The sequence below is a fragment of the Lolium perenne genome, chromosome 4, assembly GCF_019359855.2.
Source record: "Lolium perenne isolate Kyuss_39 chromosome 4, Kyuss_2.0, whole genome shotgun sequence".
NCBI classification, from domain to species: domain Eukaryota; kingdom Viridiplantae; phylum Streptophyta; class Magnoliopsida; order Poales; family Poaceae; genus Lolium; species Lolium perenne.
Genome location: NC_067247.2, coordinates 123,282,703 through 123,305,668, shown reverse-complemented (window position 1 = coordinate 123,305,668; position 22,966 = coordinate 123,282,703). Strand labels below are relative to the sequence as shown.

The window sequence follows — 22,966 nt, the reverse complement described above, 5'->3', positions numbered from 1 at the left end:
TGATGGGTTCAGCATTATTGCGGATACACGACCCCGTGCAACTGCAACGGAACAGCAACAACTACTACAGCGTTTTTGGAGTTTTTGTGGGCTTCGCTTGGGGCGACTTCACCTGTCTCAATGGCCTCCTTGCCCTGCATGTCCTGCACAAGAAGAGACAGGCCTCTTCAACCTGTTGCCCTGAACCGGATCTGTTTGATATCCGTGCTAAGTAAGATTGTAGGAAGTGCACCTTGTTCCTCGTGCTACAAACTATCGTGATGTGACTGGCACCTCTACTGTATGCTAAATTCCCTCTATCTATGTTCACCTGAAGAAGATTATGCTGAATCGGTTGCATTTGAGTTGGCTATTGCCTTGTTTGTAGAGCTCACCCTTACTAGTATTTCACGAGGGGGGAAAGCTGCAGGGAAAATGATAATCAACACACGGTGACACACTATGTATGAGTTTAGAAGGAAAGGAACCTTGACTCCATGAGGATTCATCAATTTAACTGGATTCTCAGTTACAAATTACTCAGAATGTGCACTCATGTGTGAAAAAACCATGATTCCGATGATAGAAGAAAAAAAAGTAAACACACTTTTTTGCACACAAAAGCCATACAATGAAACCGGTCAGTGTTCAGGCACTGTTTTTATGTCAGGCTGGAATGATATGTGCTGATTAACAAGATGTTATTTATACAGAAATCAAGTAGAATGCCCGTTTGTCTGCGAAACACAAAAACTAGCACCAGGAGTGGGGAGTTTCTTATAACTAGGTAAAAAGCTGAAAAAAGGAACTTAAGCCAGAAGATCTTCCAATAAATTCATTTCAGAAGAGATGTGTCCTTGCTGCGAAGGACCACAACTCCCGCTTTTGTTGCCTGCAGAATAAGGTTACATTCCAGGTAAGTTAAACATGAAAATCATACAAAACAACAGCAGTACCAAAAACAGGCGATGTTTATATAGATCAGTATTTTTACTTGCACAGTTTCGATGCATGTTAAGGAACAGAAATCATTGCATTTTCAAGCAGGACGCAAAATTCGAAGCATCCATACTCAACAGTAAGTTAAGCTGTGGCCTGTAGGACTAAGTGTTCAAGACTAGGCAGTGGTGAAAGAACATCATGGAAAAGAAAGGCTGCATTCTTGGAATTTGTCAAGGATTGTCATATTTAACAAACAACACCCCATAGTGATAAAAGATACAAGAGTTTTCCTAGGATCTGTGACTAGGTGGGCTGAATATATGAGAGTGCCTGACACTGGAAATTAATACACTAAAACTCTGACCCTTTTTAAGTATCACAAAACAGAAAACTTTGCCAATATAGAAGGTACATAGAGTTAAAGCTATCATTGTGACGTCTAATTAACTGATCATTTGTTTTGTCACAGCTATTCAATTTGTAGTAAAATAAGTTTGACAAAATAACATTACTTTGCTTGATCGCCAGCACTTCACTGTGTTTTAAACTGGTTGCTCAAGCGTCATTCATCCTCTCTGTTTCCTAATAGATCCCAACCACGAAAATCCTTAAATCAGCCAAACTTTCATAATACATTGTTATAAACTACTACTGTATGTGGAGAGCTAGTTAGAAAGGGTGTTGCTTGCACATTATAGAAAATTTAAATATTAGAAGCCCAGTGTGCAAGAATTGGGAACCATTACAAACTAAGGCAAATTCATCCTGTTCGTTGTACACAAACCAAAAAGGAAGAGGATAATTGATTAGACGAACACATGGTTCCTATTTTCACTTATAGCCTGAACTGACCCTATCATCTAATTTCACCTCACCCCCATGCACCCCCCATCTCCAACAGAGACCTTCGTGCACGACCCCGACACGTTCCACGCTCGTGAACCGTAGGGCGCGAACGCGCCGTGCCAACGACGTTGCGGCAAAGCTGTGACGAAGCCAGCGCCTTGCCACCAAGGAAGAGTCTAACTTCATCAGCATGCTCGAGAAGGCCGTCAAGAAAAAGGCCGCACACTTTGATCTGTCTGCTGCTACGGCCTGGCTCTCGGCGGCGCTCGGCGCCACTGGCCTCGTCGACGACCCAGACATGCCCGCAACAGACACGGCAGCCATGGCTGCCGTTGCCATGGTGTGTGGCGCCACTGACGAGGAGGCGGCTGGACTCTTTGTGCCAACGGTGCCTGCCATGGTGCAATGAGTTACAATGCATCACGACACACGCTCGAGGTGGGCGGCCACACCCACAAAGCTCACCTCCCGCCATTGACAGCATATGCATGTCAGTGTGGCCTACTATCTCTATGCTTATTTCCTTCTACCTAAATCGCTAGTTAGAACACTCATTCACCTATGCTTGTTTATCATTCTTTGTAAGGGTGCACAAGAGTGTCTTTATGATTAATCTGAAGTATTTTTTCTGCTCTTGGAATCTTCGTGGCCTAGGGCAAAAAATGAAATGCGGCGATGTCTTAGTTGAACTAATCGCCATAGATCCCATACTCATGCAAGAAACCAAACTAAGTGAAATCACATCTCTTAAAGCCAAAAGCTTTCTACCATGTCACCTACAATCTTTTTACTATAAACCGGCCAATGGATCTGCAGGAGGAATCCTAAATGCAGCATCCTCCGATCACTTCAATCTGGAAAACTCAACAATTCACAACTTTACAATTTCCTCCATGATCTGATCCATCTCAAATAACCAGCCCCTCACAATCACAAACATCTATGCTCCAACGGATCAGTAGGAACTCTCACAACTAAACTGAACAGACGACATGCCTTGGATGACCCCTGGAGACTTCAACTTAATGTGTTTCTCTGCTAACAAAAACAAATCATCCTTCCATCAAGATGAGGCAGATGCTTTTAATGAGGCAACTAATAATCTGGCCCTAACTGAGCTTCCTCTTACCGATAGGCTCTACACATGGTCGAGTAATAGGAAGGAACCCACGCTACAAATAATTGATCGCGCTTTTGTAAACACGGCTTGAAATCAAATATTCCCAAAGCCGCCGGTCTCATCGTTAACACACTTTGTATCTGATCACGTTCCGCTAATAGTTTATATCTCCACTCTCATCCCGAGTCCCGCCACTTCATTTTGAAAATGCATGGGCTGAACACCCACACTGCGGCCCAATTATTCAGAACGCATGGGTTGCGGCTCAAACTAATTCAAACGCAGCATCCAACCTAGTTGCCGCCCTCTGAGCCTCAAGGCAGGCCATCACGCGATGGAGACAATCACTAACATCCCAAAAAGACAGAATTTTTTTGCAAAACTGGTAATCTCCTTTCTTGGCCACATTGAAGAATCAAGAACACTATCCAACTTGAATTCAATCTCAGACATCTCGTCATCAAAGTCTTGCAACGTGCCATAAGAGAAAGAGTAGCCTTCTGGAAACAAAGAAGTAAAATAAAATTTGCCATAGATGGTGATGAAAACTCTAAATAATTTCACGTGGTCGCCAGCAACACGTACATGAAAAACAAAATTGCAAAACTAGAAATAAATGGATCCGTTTTCACTTCACATGAGCATAAAACGGAAATCCTAACAAATTACTACAAACAGTTGCTTGGACACAACTTTAACCCAACTTGGAACTTCTCACTACACACAATCTACCCTCACACTACCCCAGGTCTATCCTCCCTGGCTGACCCTGTAACTGAAAATGAAATTACTGATGTTTTCTTCCAAATGAAAAAGGAGGCCAGCCTGAGACCAGATGGCTTTGGCCCGGGCTTCTACAGAAAATGCTGTCATAAAATCAAACCAAAGATGATAAACCTCTTCCAAAATTTCTTTTAACAAACAGCCGACACCACAAGCATAAACAGAGCTCATCTCATTCTACTCCCCAAAACCGACTCTGCAATAACCCCGGATGCATTCAGACCTATATTTCTACAAAATTGTCCAATCAAAGCAATAGCCAAAGTCCTGGCAAACAGGCTGCAACACCACATCCCAGAACTAATCCATGGTGACCAAACTGGGTTCGTTAAAGGAAGATCCATCTCAGAAAATTTTGCTTACACTGCAGACCTACTAAACTGCTGTCATAAAAGAAAAGCTCCCACAATGATGATCAAGTTAGACTTTAGGAAAGCTTTTGACTCTGTTTCCTGGACAGAGTTACTGACCTACTGCAACTCCTACGTGTGAGAGGATTCCCTGAACTAATTCTGTAACTGGATTGAAAACATCCTACAAACTAGAAAAAACTGCAATTCTACTAAATGGAGTACCTGACCCACGGATCCAATGTAACAATGGATTAAGGCAGGGTGGCCTAATCTCTCCCTATCGGTATATCATTTTCTCTGACATCATGCAGCAGTTAGCCCGGATAGCTTTTTGTCACAATGAGCTGCTCCACCCTATCAGAGACGGCTTGCCACCAGCAATCCTACAATACACCGATGATACCATTATTCTAGCTCGAGCATCCCCTCCCGCAGCCCAAAAAATGAGACAACTCCTAGATCATTCTGCGCTTGCCACCGGACTCCAGATCAACTTCACCAAAATAACATTCATCCCTATTTATGTTACTGAAGAAATAGCCCAAACAATTGCAGCAAACCTTGGCACACAAGTTCACTCTTTCCCACAGACATACCTAGGTCTACCATTATCCCCAATCAAACTCCCATCATCGGTCTTCCAGACTCTACTAGACCGCATTGACACATACCTAGCAGGTTGGCGTGCGGCTCTACTATCCAAAGGGTGGTAACTAATCCTACTCTCAGCTGTTCTAGACAGCCTGCCCACTTATTTCATGGCCTCTCTTCTAATACCTATCCTCATAATTTAAAAGATCGACAAGAAAAGAAGGGCCTTTTTATGGGTAGGAGAAGACACGTGCTCTGGGGCCCAATGCCTTGTTGCATGGGACAAAGTTTGCGCTCCCAAACTGAATGGAGGTCTAGGTGTCAGAAACATGCATGTACAAAATGTTGTCTGCTACTGCAATTTTACTTCAAAACTCTGCACCAAAACAACATTCCCTGGAAAACATGGGTAACATCACTATCACCATTCCCACTTAGCCAAGGCCTCAACAGCACCTTCCTAGGAAAAACAATCCACAAAAACTTAGCCACTCTCAGAGACATCACACAGTGCAAAGTAGGAAATGGTTTAGCTACCTTCTTTTGGCTTGACAGATGGCTACTGCATGAGCCCCTAGCACAGGTGTTCCCAGCAATCTTTTCACACCACCAATCACCATATGCTTTCATCAGTGATTTCATGCGAACAGACTAACTGACGCCGCAGCTGTCGAGCTTGCCTCTCTGCTGTCATTGTTGCTGGAAATTCAGTTAACCCAGGATGAGGACGACCGCCGCATACTGGACGTCACTCAGTTCTCGGCCAAGGCTGCCTATCTGTCTCTGCATGATGATCACTGCAACGACAGCACAACAAGGCTATGGACTCCAGGGTGCCAGGCCATGCCAAAGTTTTTTGATGGCTGCTACACCTTAACAGGCTAAACACGAGGGATAACCTGCACCACAAGTTGATTCTTGACACTCCCTACTGCCCAAGATGCCCGAACGCCATCGAAGACAGAGAACACCTCCTCCTCTCATGCCCCTCAGCAAAACTGGTATGGCAAAGAGCTAAACTCACTCCTCAACTGACACAATTCAGAAACATATGGAGCAAACCAATGAACTCAAGTCTACCACACTCAGTCTGGACATCAATTGCCTTGACAATCCTGTGGAAGATACGGGACACCAGGAACGTTCTAGTATTCAGAGACGAAGTAATCACAACTCAAACAACCCTCTCCAATGTAATCTCTGATCTATCACTCTGGTTGTATCGCTTTAAAATTCAAGCGCAAAAGGAGGACACCATGCTATGGCGTAACCACCTATCCGCATGCAACTCTGCTACCTAAACATTTGAAATGAATTAAAAAAATCAGCTGGGGGGATCCAGTCCCCGCCGGTGAAAGTTTCAAAATAAATAAAAAAATTGGACAAACTTTTACAAAATATTATACCACTGTTTCACATGTGCCAAATCACATAAACTACCAGTGATCAAAAAATTCTTTCCTAGCTAGAAGGAAAACATAAGCCTGACATACATCATAAGCCACATACTTAATTGTATAAAACTGAGATATGGTTTATGACATAGCAATAAATAAAACCATTTTGAACTATTTCAATATATCGCTGCTATACAATAAGCTTGAGATTTTGTTGTGGTTGCAACATATAAGTTCATAGCTTATGGAGCAATAGCACGCATGTTATCCCACATAGCCTAAGACAAAATTCACCAAACTGCACTATACTTATCAATTATTATCCCCCTCACAATTAGCATAATTTTCAACAGTGGATGGAAGAAATGAGAATGCCCATAACGTTGCACAGTGCCTAAACATCAATTATCTTCCTGAATCTGAGAGGGTCAAGCTAAATGGCAATCCACACAGATTCCTCTTCTCATGGGTTTCACAATAAATAACTACTCAACTTTCTATTTGCACGAGCTGCTGAGGAATAAATCAAAGCTAGGCTAATAATAAGTGAAATGCGTGCAAACTTACAAAAATTGAGATCAATGGCACTCGAATTTTTACATGCTTGTTGGCATCGATGACAGCGGCAGGCTCAGGAGGAACTGCTCAGGAACTTGTGACCTGGATCATGGTTTTCCAGAATAAGATACAAGAGGGGTGGGGGAAAACAGACATTGAACCATTTGGTCGAACACGTACAGGTCATCACCTTCACGAAGACGGGGAGCGCACACAGCCGGAGCGATCACCGAAAACCGTAGCCAGACAGGGGAATGGAACAGCAGCGCGTCGCAAGGCCTTTGGTGAGCGAGAGGAATGTCGTGAGGAAGCAGCGGAGATGCTCATGGCGGCGGGAAGCGGCCGAGTCGGCTCTCGGAGGGTGGAACGGCTCTCGTCCAAGTGCAGCGGCAGCGCACGCTTTGGAGGTCGGATCGGGTGGGGCGGGGAGGATACGGAGGAGGTAGCTGCGGGCTTCCCCGGTGGTGGCCTGGATCTCGCCGGGGAGGATGGTCGCCCGCCTCCGCTCCGCCGGCAGCAGCGGCATACGATACAGTATGCAGGAAACAACCTTTTCGACACTTGTTGCTTAGCCTATCTACACTTGTTACTAGTGTTGCTATCGCCAACTCTGCGCCTGAAGGAAAGCTTCTAGGTTCTTACTATCTTGCTATCGCCATTCTTCGTGATCTTTCCCTGACAGCCAATCTGATCTCAAGATGGGCAAGAACTGCGAGTTCTGCACGTAGTGGCAAGAGCATTGCTACAGGAGCCACATGCCTGACGAGAACAAGTACTTCTTCAAGGAAAGCATGGCTAGTAATCTCCCCCAACTGTAGTGGTCCTTCTGCCCTCCATTTATCTGGCCTTGTATTTCAGTTTGTCAGTTTGGATGACATGAATCTATATGGGTTCGCAAAACAAAGTACGGAGTACCTTTTTTCCTTTTTTTTTTACTGAATCTGTAGTAGAAATGGATGACCTTGAGCCCCTAAGCTTTTCTCGTTGCATGTATTCACTTTGTAAAGTCAAGCATGGATCTGAACTTATGCCATTGTTATGTACACTCGAAACGAAGAAACATCAGACATAACAGTTGTTTTTGTTGTAGAGCATGAATGATAGATTTGCAAAGAGTTTCAACGGGCACATCTCTGAAGACATCAACCTGAAGTCCCCTAGTGGCAGATAATGGAGCACTCGAGTAGCCACTAACCAGCGAAACTGACGAATTAGTCCTCCGATCTGGGTGAAAAGAGTACCCGTACTTGTCGTGTCAAAACTTGCGGTCAACCCCCACTTGACTTAGCTCAGTCTCAGTCTCGACGTCTCCTCCCGGCCGGCCGCCTCCACCGCACCGGATCTCGTCTCCGTCCGGCCACCTCCGCCGCACCGGATCCCGCCGCCGGCGGCATCAACCTGTCCGGATCTGCGGAGTACCCGGCTACAGGTACACCTCTTACTATCCACGCTCTTCCTCGCAAGCGCGGGACTTTGGTTGCTCTGCAATTCCGCCTGCATTCCTGCAAATGCTCAAGCTCGTGGTATCGATTCGACGTGTCATGATTATAATGCTTTGGTGTGTAACAGGGCCTGGAGCTTCAGTATATAACAAATCCCAACTTGACAGACACGAGCCATGGCGATGGTGGCAGTCGGGGGTATGGTCGCCTCTGCCGTCATCAAGCTGGTGATTAAACAGATCGGTTCCGCCATCGGAGGCGAGATCAAGCTGCACTGGAACATGAAGAAGGATCTCGAGCATATGAAAACGACGCTGGAGTGGGTGGAGGCCGTGCTCAGCGATGCCGAGACGCTGTCTGTCACGGATAACTCGGCCCGTATGTGGCTGAAGCTGCTCAAGGACGCCATGTACGACATCTCCGACCTGCTTGATGACTTCGAAGCTGACACCGACTTGGTATGAAAGATTCTAACCATTTCGTTGCCATCAAACTGGATCTGAATGCTGCTGTTGCCAAGATTTTTTTTTTTGTTCAAACTGTGTTGACTCCATTATACTACTAGATAACGGAAACAAACAATGAACTGGGTTTCTCTTTTCTAAGATATGAACTGGCGGAACTGAATTGATTTACATAATGAACTAGATCTGAAAACTTTTTTATAGTGACAGTTCCATGGTGCTTACAAATCAAATTGTGCCGGTTGCAGTGGGCGGCTACGATGAATATGATTAAGATGCCACGTAAGATGAAGAAGATGCAAAAGCGCCTACAAAAGATAGCAGATGACCGTGACAAGTATCGTGTTCTACCAGAAACTCGCAACGAGGAGAAGCAAGTTCCTGATATCCGGGAGACAGCAGGGAATGTGGATGAAGCAGAAATCATTGGAAGGACTGATGAAAAACTGGAAATCTTGGCTCGTATATCTGGAAGCACCACCCAAGGGACCACCATCCTTCCCATATGTGGCATTGGAGGCATTGGAAAAACCACCTTGGCGAGATTAGTTTTCACTGATTCTGAGTTCAAGGAATACTCTCGGGCATGGGTCTATGTGTCCCAGAAATTTGACCTGAAAAAGATTGGCAACACCATAATATCACAACTATCACCGGGGATCCCGATACTTGATGATTTGCATAGTATTCATACTCGTCTCCAAGAGCTGTTTACTGGTAAGAGGATCCTGATCGTTTTGGATGACCTGTGGGAGAGGGATTCTTCTCGGCTACAAGAATTGAAGGCTATGCTGAAGCAGGGTGAGGCAAGCAAGGTGCTGGTTGTGGTTACCACACGCGAAAAACACATTGCAAAAGAAATTGGCACTGTTGATCCATTCGAATTGCCTCCCTTGTCAGATCAGAAGTGTTGGGATATACTAAAAGTTAAAAGCAAGTTTGAAACAAGGCAGGACAAAGAGCGCTTGGAGCCTATTGGAAAGGAAATTGCAAAAAAGTGTGGAGGTGTGGCTTTAGCTGCTCAATCGCTTGGGCACATGTTGAAATCCAAGACATATGATGTATGGGATTCCATCAGATCCAACCATATCTGGAATCTATCTGCGTCCAAAGAAACACTGTCTACACATGAAGTGCTTGCATCCTTGTTGTTAAGCTACAACTTCATGCCTCCACACTTGAAGTTATGCTTTGCTTATTGTGCAATCTTTCCAAAAGGACACAGCATGACCAGTGATGATCTAATTCACCAATGGATTGCTCTTGGATTCATGGAGCCATCTAGTACATTCTCTACTTGGCAGCTCGGTGAGAGCTATATTACAAAGCTTGTGGAGATGTCATTTCTTCTACATTCAAATGTGAGTTACATGATACCTACACAACTAACTGTTGTCTTATTTTATTCAAATAATTATTTTTTATAGATACTGAGAGTATTTTTCTGCAAAACCTTTCCGTGCATTATGCTGGAGTAACCACTTTACTATCTTCGTTTTCACATGACTGGTATTTAAAAATGTACATGTGTCATTGCAATATTTGATCATGTTTCTGTGAACAGACTATAAATATTTAAAAATGTAAAAATGTTCGTGTTTTTGAGTTTCGTATACCTGAGGTAGTCAAATCTGTTTCATCGTGGTTCTGTTAATCTCGAATCATTACATTAAGTGTGTGTTGTTAATGGGTTTTTTAACAACATAAATGTGTTCTTACCTGTGAATCGCTGCAAAACAGTAGGAAATAGTGGCTTTGATTTCTCTCCATGTTGCTGCATCCATGTCTCCGGTAGTTATAGTCTTGTTGGAAACACGAACGAATTCGAATTGCTATAGCATCTTTTATGCTTTCTGTATGCAATTTGATCATTCGAATAAGCTGTTGTCTTGAGCCACTTTCAAAATTTTAAATATCTTATGGAGAGAGGCATAATATTTTACTCGGTCTCATTAATTTGGTGCACCTCATCATCAATTGTCGATGGAACCTACTACCCGTATACCACTGTTCCTCACTATATTCCATATTTAAGTGGCAATACGATAGTAGTCTAGAGCCTCGTTGACTCTGACTCCAGCTCTGTGATTCCAACTCATTTTCTCCATGCAGCGATTTGTTTATAATTAGTTTGTTATTACTTTTTTTTCTTTGCTTGAGGAACGGTTGGTGTTTTTAAGTTTTGTATACCTGAGGTAGTTGAATCTGTTTCATCACGGTTGTTTTGATAATGTAGAATTCTTACATTAAGTGTATGTTCATGGTTTTTTAACAACTTAAATGTGTTCTTAATTGTGAATCGCTGCAAGCTGCTGTGTTGAGCCACTTTTAAAGTTTTAGATATCTTATGGAGAGAGACACAATTTGTTACACGGTCTCGTTAATTTAATGCACCTCATAATCAATCTGTGAAGGATCCTCTCCCGTATACAATTGTTCCTCAGTCCTCACTGTATTCCATATTTTTTTATCGCAATATGTTAGTAGTCTCGAGACCAGATCTATGTAAACTATTTCTTTATTTAATTGTCGTATGTAGAAGGAATATCAACAATTTAAGAATGAACTCCTAAGTCCATATTTTACTGCAATGGCCAAGTTTGTACAAAATACATGTAAAAAATTTGTGTTCTTGCCTTTGATTTTACTTCTTATTTGCCATTTGTTTTATATTGTGGAAGGGCATTAGATGAAAATGACAATGATTAGATGAAAAAATAGTTGGAGATTACAAAACAAACTGTAGACATAGGGAAAAAGTAAAAATGCAATAAACTGAATGGAAAACTCAACAGAGTTATAAACTTTGAATTGTAGACGAAGAATAGAATCCAGTTAGCAATTCACTTATTTTATTACTTTCAATTGCTAATAGGGCAAAACCAGTAAGTCTTACACTATTGTATGTTATTCCTGTAGGTTAACACCCGATATCTTAGAGGAAAAAAAGGTGCTACATGGTTCATGATGCATGACCTGGTGCATGACCTCGCAAGATCGGTCATGGCTGACGAATATAACTTAGAGGGCCCCAACTGCCGCTATGCATGGCTGACAGATTGTAGGATGCCATTGAAGTCGTCCAAAAATTCACCTGCAAAAATAAGATCGCTGCACTTTGCAGACAAAGTTTCGAAAAGCGATGCATTTTCACCAGCTAAACAAGTCCGTGTCTTAGATTTAATCATAGACAGTATGCATGATTTGACAGTTTCTATTGGTCAACTGAAGCAGTTGAGGTATCTTAGCCTTTCATGTGGTGAGGTTCCAATTAATCCCAGGGTTATTGGTGTGCTCTCGAAGTTGAATTATCTTACAATTCATTCCAATGGTCTTAGAGTATTGCCAGCCTCGATTGGTGAAATGAAATATCTGATGCATCTTGATTTATCTTGTTGTTCGAACCTAGAAGAACTTCCATTGTCATTTGCAGAGATCAGAGAGTTGGTATATCTGGATTTATCAGGCTGCTCTCGTGTTTCAGGAGTACCCAAAGTTTTGAGTGGCCTAACTAAACTCCAATATTTGGGTTTACAATTATGTCAAAACCTCAGAGGGCTGCCCAATGTCATCATCAATCTCATCGCACTCCGATATTTAAATCTATCAGATTGCTTCCGGCATATCTTTGATGACAACTCAAGGGATCAAACTGAGAGTTTCATTGACCGTATATGCACCCTTCCCAATATGAAGCAGCTGGATTTGTCTGAGAATGCTTATCCTCTTACAATACCAGATAGCGCAAGCCACCTGACCAAGCTGGTGCTGGATCGGTGCCGCCAAATTATTCGGCTTCCAGAGTTTGTAGACAACATTCTTTTTGACTACTCAGGTGCCACTATGCGGAACTTCTATGTATACGCAGGTGACACTAGTAGCAGTAATATACATATGCTTGAGCATGCAAGTGCTGCTGAACTGTCAATCTTCTGTCTTGAAAATGCGAAGTCCCCAGAAGAGGCACGCAGTATAAATCTCAGTGAGAAACATACCATCCTAGGATTGACTTTATCGTGGAACAGTCGTGAAAATAGATCTGTGGATGACATGGAGTTGGTGACGGAGCTAGTGCCACCAACCACTTTGCAGAGATTTAAAATAGAGGGCTACTGCAGTGTTGGATTTCCACACTGGCTAATGAGTATGAGCAACCATCTCCCTAATCTTGTCGAGCTGACGATGGAGGATTTGCCAAACTGCAAGAGTGTACCGCCCCTTTGCCAACTACCAAACCTCCGAGGGATTAGGCTCGTCAGAATGAAAATCCTGGAAGAATGGGACACATCATACTTGAGTGATGAGGACAGTGTGAATGAGCTTAAGGAAGTGTGGATACATGATTGCCCCAAGTTGAGGATAAGACCACACCTTCCTAGAGCAGCATCTTGGTCTATAAGAAAAAACAATAATGTGCTCCTACCACAGCGGGAGAGCATGCCACATATTGATTGTCTGACAGTGATAGCTGGAGACAGCAACATGCCTCTTCATGAGTGGGCTTTTCTTCACCACCTACTCTCCCTCAGGGAGTTAAGACTTTTTGACTGCAGTAACATCAATTTGACGATCTCTCCAGATGTATGCGGGGCCCTCCATTCCCTTCAGGTACTGGATGTACGGAACCACGAGAAGCTAGAGGAATTGCCCAATAGCATGAGGCAACTCACAAAGCTACAATCATTAGGACTGTGCGGCTGTCCTAGCTTGAGACAGCTGCCACAATGGATAGGAGAACTCGTGTCGCTCAGGAAACTTGAAATGTGGTCCTGCAGTGCCATCATGACTCTGCCAGACAGCATACAACAGCTCACAGACCTCCAAAAATTGAGAATAATCGACTGCAACCCTGAGTTAATTAAGTGGTGTAACGCAGATGAGAACCGGACGAAGCTTGCTCACATAGAACAAAAGGTACCCGTGCCCACTGCCTGTACTGTAGTACCACATCTTCATTTTCTGTTCTTTGTTTCTTGGAGGAGCTTTTTCTCAAGATGTGTTATATTTTACATGTCCATCGTTTCGTAATTCTTCTCTATTGCCCAAACGGAAATTATGAACTCGATTTCTAGCTAATAATCATACTGACTTCCTTCATTTTGTATTTTATTTTATAGGTTATATGTGATATATGTGATTTGCCCTATATCTCCTGATGGGGATGGGCTGCGGTTGCTGTACCCTTGCGTGGCCCTTGCTGCGAATGAAGAGAAGGCGGCCACGCGGGAAAGAAGAAAGCAACAGCGCAAAATCAAACGTTCATATTGGATAATACCACGCAGAGAGCTCCAACGGCCCAGGTTGTTACTGATTCTATGAACACTTGTTGTCTCTTGTGAAGAAGAACAACTCTGATTGTTTTAGAGTTAGAGTTGTCGCTCTTTATCCTCCTCAATTCTATTTCGTCACTTTGTTGCTGTTGTCTCTCCTCTGTTTCGCCACTCTGCTGTTGTTTTGTTATTGTCAATATTGAAATGAAATCCATAATGGCACTTCCTGCGCAGGCATCTAACTTGGCTTTTGAAGGTGTGGGTTCAGTGCTGAGTGTCTCCTCTGTTTCGCCACTCTCAGAATCTGAAACTATGAAGAAGAGGGACGACCAAGACGAGGACGGTCGATTTGGTGGGCGCGGCTATAGAATATGATGCCCGGCTTACACAAGTACCGTACTGTTGTACATGGTGTAGTGGTAGTGCTCTGTCCATGGTTCCTGGTGAAAGGCATCAATTGCTGACGGGCTCAGCATTATTGCCGACACATGTAATATGGCTTGCTTTTAAATGGCGGAGACCGTGAGTCAAATAACACTGCTTGGTGCAACTGCGACGAAACAGCAGCAGCTAGTGCATTCAACGTTGTCTTGCTTTCAGATCTGCTCCGCTCACATGCTATGCTCTCTTTCGTAGCAAAGATGCTAAACGGAGTTTTCAATTTGCTAGCATCTACAATTCTTCTGTGTAGATGCAAGAAAGACGAACATAATTCTTCGGTGCGATTAGTGTTGGGATTGACAATTTAACTTCTTCCATCACACAACCTAGTTTCTGTGCTGGCTCACAACACTTGACAATATGGTTAGCAGCACTTCTTTGCATCACACAACGTCAGCTACGAGAGCGGAGATAACCACTGGGCGTGGCTGTGACAATGACCTCCTCGCCCACAACATCTGCCTCTTCGAGCTGATGGAGGGTGCACGCAGGTCAGCAGACACTCTGCACCTTGTGCTACGAACTTATCCAAGACTACGTTGCACGAACTATCTGGCACCTCTACTGTATGCTAAGTTCACTCTATCTATGTATCAGTGATCCAGCAGCACATGAACAAGGTTATGCTGAATCCGTTGCATTTGAGTTGTCTATTGCCTTGTTTGTACAGTTTAGCCTTTCCAGTATTTCACAAGGGAGAAAGCTGAAGTAGCAGGGAAAATGATAATCATCGTCACACGATGAGACAGTCCCTATGAATCAAAAAGGAAAGGAAGTCATTGATTCAATAGCACAATTCCAACTTTACCATCCACAGTATTTACTCTCTTTTTTGACAGATCATCATTTACAATAATACTCACAGATCACAGCAAAGATTTGGATTCTCGGTAACAAATTCACTCAGAATGTGCACTCATGTGCGGGAAAAAAAATGACTCCGATGATATAAAAAAAGTGAACACACTTTTCGCACATGAAAACAATCCAATGAAACTTGGTCAGTGTTCACACACTGTTTTTATATCAGACTGAAATGACATGTGCTGATTAACAGGACGTTATTTATATAGAAGTCAAGTAGAATGCCCGTTTGTCTGCGAGACACAACAACTAGCACTAGGAGTGGGGAGTTTCTTATAACTTGTAAAATGCTGAAAACAGTAACTTAAGCCAGTACATTTGCCTAAAATGCTGAAAATAGCTTCATCTCAAAAGAGCTTTATCCTTGCTGCGAAGGACCATGACTCCTGCTTCAGTTACCTGCAAAATAAGGTTTACAATTCAGGTAGGTTAAACATGAAAATAATACAGAATAGCAGAAGTACCAAAAATAAGGCGATGTTTGTTTAAACCAGTATGTTTTACAAAGATAGTTTTGATGCAGGTTAAGGAACAAAAATCATTGCACACGGAAGCAAGACATAAAATTCGAAGCATCCATACTCCACTTTAACTGTTGAGTATGGATGCTTCGAATTTTATGTCCGATGATATAAAAATCATGGCCTAGTCTCCCTCTGTCCCGAATTACTTGTCTCAGATTTGTCTAGATATACATGTATCTAAAGGCATTTTAGTATATAGATACATGCGAGTCTAGACAAATCTGTGACATCTAATTCGGAACAGAGGGAATATTTTTCTTAGTACGAAAGGACCAATTATTTTAGCAATTAGGCGCAATTGTGTTCTTATTGTGTGCTAAAATTGTAGTTTTATTTGCAGTAACAACTAATACATAACTCTATTAGACATATTAGCACTGGAAATGTGTAGTCATTGAAAGATCTCTATTTGCTTATCTTTGCAAGAAATATTTCTGAATTTGTATCCGAAATAGCTTGATTAGTTTCAAAGGGTAAAGTTTAGTTGCTTTGCATTTTATTTGTTAATTCAGACAATGTTTTTTAGGGAGGTAAGCCAAGGCAAGGTGCCCACCCCCCATAAGGCAAGGCGGTAAGGGCAAAGCAACACCTTAGACAACAGCAATCAGCAGTTCACTACATATATTCAGCAATCAGCCAACTTACAAACCATCCACTCCTCCAGTGACTTAATTACACTACCCCAGCCTGCTCCCTTAGCACAGCCATCATCCCACCACAATTCCTAATTTCCTTCCTAACGGCAGCAGGACACGACCCCTCCCTTCTTCCTCACAAAAGCAGCCACAATTCCTTCTCCCTCACCGAAGTAATCAGATGAGCATTTCTGTTAAACACCTGGAAAATATTAACTGACACAACTTTAATTGGTCCGACATGTCTACATAATCTGCATCGCATTGTTGGTAAAAATTGGGTCACAATGTTAAGATAAAAATTCTTGGCTAAAACTACAACATAATCTGCACCACATTGAGAAATTGTTGTAATTTTAGATTACCTACAAGAGGACACACCTGACTAAATCATAGGCCTCTTGTGAACGCGCATGAATACTGGTTAAATTTAGCCATCTAACACCAACCAGAGATATACTGTGTTGGAAAACAGAAGCAGAAACATGGCAAATATTACAGCAGTACAGCACATGCTAGCCCTAAAAACCCCTTAAGAATTCCTCGAAATCACATACGAATCAGTGTTGCAACCCGCGGCGCGGGAAGGGCGAGCGTACAAGGGGAGTAATATGGCAGAGCGGAGCCGAAGCGAGCGGGTGGTGAGGCGAAAGCAAAAGATGAACGGCCTTACCTAGGGTTTGGGCGGCTGACTTGGATCTCTTCCTGTCCCCCAGCCCTTGGGTTTCAGTTACTTTCTGCCGCCGCATCTGCCGGTGCTGACCGTGGCGAAGCAGCACAGCACATCAACGCTCCGGCCAACGGAGAAAATGCGGCGGTGGCCAGGCGAATGGATGAGGAACGCTGAGTAGGTGCTTTTCTCTTCTTTGCAGCTCAGGGCGGTGGGCGACAAACTGGGATGTGCTGGCCTGGCACGGTCGTGTTTTACCGGCCTGGCATGGTTGTGTTTTGTGTTTTACCGGCCCGAAGTAACCAGAATACCTCACTTCTTGTTGATATTTTAGGAGAGAAACTTTTGGATGGGATGATCCCTTGGACCTCCACACCCTCTTATATATAGCATAACATAGGCTTACATCTCCACTCTTACACTAGAACAATCTAGACTCTAGTAGGACACTACTAGTATACTCACACTTTCTAGGATACTCCAGACTATACTAAGACACTAACTCACATTCCAGGTTCCACTGGAATATTCTATACTCTCCTAGGACACTAACTAAGACTCTAACACACTAGAATATTCCAGGCTCTCCTAGGACACCACTACTATACTAACACATACTTCAACACTCCCCCTCAAGATGATCATGGGTTGACAACCATGGTCATCTTGCAACATAAAGCATATTACAACTACCACTAATGAACACAAATCTCAACTCGTAGGATACATGAGAGCATTGCCCTCTCCATCATCTTGCCATTTCGATCCTATCTTCATCAGTAGCAAATTTCTCCATCTTCAGCCATCTTAGCTCCACAACATGGGAGCCCCATCATCACCATCATAGGCCATCTATCAACTCTCACCACCTCCAACTTGTGCTGGTCCCCAGCTGCCTCTCCATCACGGTGACGCCCGCAGCGCCTACAGCTGAGCACCAGACACCTCCTCAACAACCCGCTGCCTCACCTCACAAGTTCCACAGAACCATCCACATTCGCCTCAATGTCCTCAGCCTCACTTCTCCACGCTGCCCTGCCAGTGACCTTTGCCGTCTTCCCCACAAACCCCCGGCTCTCCGGCCTCAACCATCCACACCACAGGCACACATGCCTCTCCCCCGGTCAGGCTTCAACCACTCTCACCTTAGGCACACATGCCTCATCCCCCGGACATCTCAACAAGCATCACCATCATCATTCAACCGCAGCCTCATCATCTCCATCACCACATCTCCTCACAGCCTCAGCATCTACATCTTCTCCCCTGTTTGATGGCCTCCTCCTGCTCCCTGCCATCTCTAGCAGCAGCAACTCCTCACAACACAACTCCGTCACTTCCTTCTGTATATTCTCCTCCTTGGTCCTTGCAGCGAACCAGGTCAAGCCAGCCTCTCTCTCCCCCTCTGCTCCTTGTAGTAAGCATGGAGCAGCAGCACCGACTTCCTTCTCTTCCAATCTGCATATCCACTAATTTCTGCTTCTTTCTCTCTCACAACTCACTACACACGGCAGCAAACTTCCTTCTTCTCCCCCTCTGCTCCTTGCACAAAGTTGAGGCACAGGAGTAGCAACTCGTCTACTCTTCAAGCACACATAAGTACAACATCTACAACTTCAACATCCTGAAACCGAATATTGCCTGGCAACACCAAAGGAACCAGGAGCACTCTCATGCACCTTCACTTGATACCTCATGCTTCTATACGTCTCAATAGCTTGTCTCTCTTCTTTTTCCAGTTCTTGCAGCAACTGCTCAAACGGAAGCCTGCTGCTGCACCTTCCTTTTTCTCCTGCAGCACACGTACAGCCACTCGGGAGACCTCATCCAATTGTATCCCTTCACCACCACAAAACACGCCACACAACTCCAGCCATCACCTCCACAAAATGGACGCCCAGCTTCTTCAAGAAGCCAGCATCACCTCCACATCTTCCCATCTGCAACCAGATCAGAGGTGCTCCTCCACGTCCAATTTCTCTTCGTCCCGAAATCCAACCTCACTAATTCACTCTCCTACTATCAGCACCTTAATTACACCGTTCTAACTATCTTCCTAAGCAACCCCTCTCTGCAGAGCAGCAGCCAAGCCTCACACAATGCACCTTGCAACATGAGGTGTCTACCGCCCGCAGAGAGCAACGTGATGCGGCCTCCCGCCGCCTAGGTGACTACAATGTGCCCGGTGTTATTGATAACAAGAGCCACAGGGGTGCTGCATGCAGTGGTAGAACGGGGGTAGCTGGGTTAGAAAGAGAAACCTAGCTCTGATACCATGTTGATATTTTAGGAGAGAAACTTTTGGATGGGATGATCCCTTGGACCTCCACACCCTCTTATATATAGCATAACATAGGCTTACATCTCCACTCTTACACTAGAACAATCTAGACTCTAGTAGGACACTACTAGTATACTCACACTTTCTAGGATACTCCAGACTATACTAAGACACTAACTCACATTCCAGGTTCCACTGGAATATTCTATACTCTCCTAGGACACTAACTAAGACTCTAACACACTAGAATATTCCAGGCTCTCCTAGGACACCACTACTATACTAACACATACTTCAACACTTCTCCCTCACCACAAAAGGAGATGGCGGAAGCTGGGACACATCAAGATGCTCAGCCAGAGTGCAGGGAGGTGACGCAATCATCGTCTCCAAGACACTGGAGCAGCCAAGCAATGATGCCACGATGACCAGACGGTGGTGGATACTTGTCCGCAGACACCATACGATAGATGACAAAGGCGAGGGAGACAATTTACCATGCTAGGGAAGTTCAGCACTGAAGCAATGCCTAAGATGCTTAGGTGATGCATAAAAACAATGCTTAGGATAGTCATACTTAAGAATGAACATATATATACTTGTTAGGAAGACCCTCTATAAACTGGCATTAGAAAAGGCAATGTCATCTGTTACCACTCCCTAAGAGAAGTCAATGTACAGGGACACTGTTGCATCTGGTGTATCCCCGCATAGGACACACCCAGCACGAGAACACGGCTGCATCTGCCGCTTGGCTATCATCGCTGAGATGTTTACCCTGGAACGAACTAACGATCCCTACACAGTTATTAAGTCATGATTATCCTACACAAAGGCTCTACACTGTTGGTTGCAAAAGCAGTAATTGGAAAAGGAGACCTACATCATCTGCGTGAAAGGGTCCCAAATCATTCCGTCAGTCCCCTGCATCAACCATCTTTCTCATTTTTCCCTATTAAATCCCGATTGTGTGTCCTTATATTAGTTGCAACATAAATTAATCAAAAGAACAAACAGAATACATCATCAGAACAACCCCCACTACGCTATAATATTACTTTGGTCACCCGACAACTACAAATTTAGGCAGGTAAACCATTTTTCAACTGGAACCATGAATAGACCATATCAGTGTTCTAAACAGGGACATCTAGCCCGACAAGTCAGGGTCAGGCAGTCCATCGAATGTGCAGTGAACTGGGCCATAAAATCTTAGTGTGCCAAAATTTACAAACAACACCAGAAAAGAACCAAGGTAAATATTTTGAGTGGCAAAGAGCACACATACCACCAACTAAAATCTGTCTTACGAAAAAACTGATAACAAGAAATAAAGATCACAATTAATGAGCATTTGGCAATGAATTTTGAGGTGCACAGTAATTTTAACCTCATCAGCCAATATCAACAAAGACAGGTATTTGGTTAAGCTAACATTTTTTATACAGCTGCATCTGCCGCTTGGCTATCATCGCTGAGATGTTTACCCTGGAACGAACTAACGATCCCTACACAGTTATAAAGTCATGGTTATCCTATATACACAAAGGCTCTATACTCTTGGTTGCAAAAGCAGTCATTGGAAAAGGAGATCACAATTAATGAGTATTTGGCAATAAATTATGAGGTGCATAGTAATTTTAACCTCATCAGCCAATATTAATAAAGACAGGTATTTGGTAAAGCTAACATATATAGGTCCTATATGGTAGTATTAATAAAAAAAATGCAGCTTTAGTGATGGGATCAGAGCATAAGTTTGCTGATTCTCAAGTTGGCATGATCCTAGCATATGCTTCTGATCAAATAGCTCCTAGATGGTAGTACTAATAAGTGTGCAAACACCTCCTAACATTGCAAAGGATTCAGCTCATGAATTCTCCTGCACAAAGGCGTCATGTATTTCCACCCCTTGAGTTCAGTAGGAAACCCCATTTCCAAGTCGTTCCATTGCTGTATTATTATCGCAGCTATAGTGCATCAAGCAATTTCCACTCAGCAAGACATGATAAAATACCAAGCACATTGTACCCAAATATACTTCAAGAATCAAAACCTTGCCAAAATGCACCCATTTCAGCAGTTAACCAAACAACTGAAAACAATATGCTTATGCAACAACCCACTGGACCAATAGAAATTTCAAATTGTGAGTGAACATTGATAACAGTCCTCCCAATGCACGCATAAAAAATCATCACCGAGATAACGATTGCATCAACATTCATTATACATCTAGAACGTTCCACAAAGCAATTACACATTTAGGATAATAAAATGAGTAGTAGGTTTCGATGCAAAACAGATACGGTATGGTAAAAGTGGTGCAGACACAATCATGACAACTAACTTGTTAGCGATCCTGACAAGTGCGGCAGAAGGTACCCTGGGAGAGCTCACAGCAGGCCCGCGCGCTGGACGCGGAGTACCCCGTCAGCCTTGCAGCCACCGCCGGCAGCGACCCCATCAGCGCCGCCAATGGCCTGCACGGATCGAAAACCACCTGTTAATTTCGCGTCGAACGCCCAGCGTGTCGTGGAGGGGTTTCGTCTCGGCTACCTTGCGGTGGCGAAAGGGGCGGAGGAGGAGGGCCCGACGGTAGGGATGCGTCGGGGAGCGGGCGCGGGCGCGGGTACGGGGCGGAGGCGCGGGGCGGCGGCGGCGGTGCGGGCGCGGACCGCGGCGAGGAAGGAGCGGGAGGCTGCACCGCGCAGCGCCATGTGCTAGGGTTTCGCCGGAGAAGATGGGGACGGTGGTGGTGGCGTGATGGGGAATTGGAAATGGGTGAGGAGAGGTTTTGCCGTTTAGGGTTTTAGAATTAGAAAGGTGGTAGGGTTATAGCCCATCAGCCCAGCCCACTCAATTTCGTTCATTGCTAGTGGAACTGTGGAAGAATGGAGCATTTGGGCTAGGCCGCCGATGCACATGCACTTAGTGGCTTTCCTATTGCACGCTCAGGTTTTAAACAGTTGGGCGAGCCACACGGGCCTGCCCATTAGCGGTAGGTCATCCGGTTTTCCTACAGTTTTTTTCAAGGGCATCTCTCGGTATTTCTTCTGGTTTACGATTTCTGTATGGTTTTTTTTTCTGTGCGGACGTTTTTTCGGAACTATTCCAAATGTATACATATTTTTAAAATTTGAACAATTTTTAATTTGAACATTTTCATATTCAAACATTTTAAATTTGAACATTACTGAAAATTTTACATTTCTAAAATTTGAACCTTTTGTATGTTTGACCATTTTTAGAATCTAAACTTTTTTTATGTCCGAAGTTTTTTGAATACTAGAAAAAATACAGACAAAACCGGAGCTGCTCACGTACACAGCGCGTACTCAAGGTGAGATGTAATACTCGTAATGGGTTAGCCCATTCAGTCGGACCTCGAGGGCGATGCACGCATGCACACGCTGCAGAGGTGGAATAGGAGCACCCCTCTTCCATGAGCTCTCAAATAGGGTCATGAGTACTAGTGGTGGAGGCTTAAAGGGGGCTAAATCTGATAATTCTCAATTAAGGGGGGGGGGGGGGGCAATTAAGCTAAAATTATCTAAATTAGTCTTGTCTAAATTGGCCTTAGCTATATAATTATTTTCCCTAGTCCCGCCACTAATCTTGACGCCAGGTAGCTTTCAACATGTGTCGGATTTTGCGTGGCAAAATATAACATGTACTATCCCTAAAAGAAAATGAACATGTACACCTTTTTATAAATCTTGAAATATATATATGTATGTTTGAAAATAATGTAATAATAGGAAAAAAATGTGTCAGATAATGAAGATCTTCACATGTATACGAAA

The 22,966-nt window shown here is 43.8% G+C and overlaps 2 protein-coding genes and 1 long non-coding RNA gene across 10 annotated transcripts; 1 reads left to right on the top strand and 2 right to left on the bottom strand.

The window, feature by feature from the left end:
- Nucleotides 1–606: 606 nt before the first annotated feature.
- On the bottom strand, nucleotides 607–7,374 carry LOC127293804 (uncharacterized). Of its 2 annotated transcripts, none has more exons than XR_011742774.1 (3): nucleotides 6,750–7,374; nucleotides 6,579–6,671; nucleotides 607–871 (listed from the first exon to the last, which is right to left on the bottom strand). It is a non-coding gene; the product is annotated as an uncharacterized lncRNA (long non-coding RNA). The 2 variants fall into 2 exon arrangements; XR_007846143.2 differs by having other exon boundaries at nucleotides 6,760–7,195.
- A 488-nt stretch (nucleotides 7,375–7,862) lies between these two features.
- Nucleotides 7,863–14,344, top strand: LOC127293800 (putative disease resistance protein RGA1). Of its 4 annotated transcripts, XR_007846142.2 has the most exons (6): nucleotides 7,863–7,998; nucleotides 8,139–8,469; nucleotides 8,724–9,836; nucleotides 11,395–13,389; nucleotides 13,593–13,775; nucleotides 13,980–14,116. XR_007846142.2 is itself a non-coding variant. In XM_051323460.2 (5 exons), exons 2-5 carry the CDS (start codon nucleotides 8,188–8,190, stop codon nucleotides 14,118–14,120), a joined length of 3,531 nt encoding a protein of 1,176 aa, XP_051179420.1. In that variant the 5' UTR covers nucleotides 7,863–7,998; nucleotides 8,139–8,187; the 3' UTR covers nucleotides 14,121–14,344. The 4 variants fall into 4 exon arrangements, 3 of the variants coding, with proteins under 3 accessions (XP_051179420.1, XP_051179422.1, XP_051179423.1); XM_051323460.2 differs by lacking the exon at nucleotides 13,593–13,775 and having other exon boundaries at nucleotides 13,980–14,344; XM_051323462.2 differs by lacking the exon at nucleotides 13,980–14,116 and having other exon boundaries at nucleotides 13,593–13,972.
- An 819-nt stretch (nucleotides 14,345–15,163) lies between these two features.
- Nucleotides 15,164–21,973, bottom strand: LOC127293802 (uncharacterized). Of its 4 annotated transcripts, XR_011742773.1 has the most exons (4): nucleotides 21,720–21,973; nucleotides 21,546–21,643; nucleotides 16,883–20,112; nucleotides 15,164–15,449 (listed from the first exon to the last, which is right to left on the bottom strand). XR_011742773.1 is itself a non-coding variant. In XM_051323466.2 (3 exons), exons 1-2 carry the CDS (start codon nucleotides 21,878–21,880, stop codon nucleotides 21,514–21,516), a joined length of 291 nt encoding a protein of 96 aa, XP_051179426.1. In that variant the 5' UTR covers nucleotides 21,881–21,970; the 3' UTR covers nucleotides 15,164–15,449; nucleotides 21,511–21,513. The 4 variants fall into 4 exon arrangements, 3 of the variants coding, with proteins under 3 accessions (XP_051179426.1, XP_051179427.1, XP_051179428.1); XM_051323466.2 differs by lacking the exon at nucleotides 16,883–20,112 and having other exon boundaries at nucleotides 21,511–21,643; nucleotides 21,720–21,970; XM_051323467.2 differs by lacking the exon at nucleotides 16,883–20,112 and having other exon boundaries at nucleotides 21,720–21,970.
- Nucleotides 21,974–22,966: the final 993 nt, after the last annotated feature.

Coding starts and splice junctions, on each gene's coding strand:
- LOC127293800 (XM_051323460.2), top strand. CDS start 8,188: ATGGCGATGGTGGCAGTCGGGGGTATGGTCGCCTCTGCCGTCATCAAG. Junction 9,837..11,394: donor CATTTCTTCTACATTCAAAT/GTGAGTTACATG, acceptor TTATTCCTGTAG/GTTAACACCCGATATCTTAG. Junction 13,390..13,979: donor TTGCTCACATAGAACAAAAG/GTACCCGTGCCC, acceptor CTTCCTGCGCAG/GCATCTAACTTGGCTTTTGA.
- LOC127293802 (XM_051323466.2), bottom strand. CDS start 21,880: ATGGCGCTGCGCGGTGCAGCCTCCCGCTCCTTCCTCGCCGCGGTCCGC. Junction 21,644..21,719: donor GCCCCTTTCGCCACCGCAAG/GTAGCCGAGACG, acceptor CGATCCGTGCAG/GCCATTGGCGGCGCTGATGG.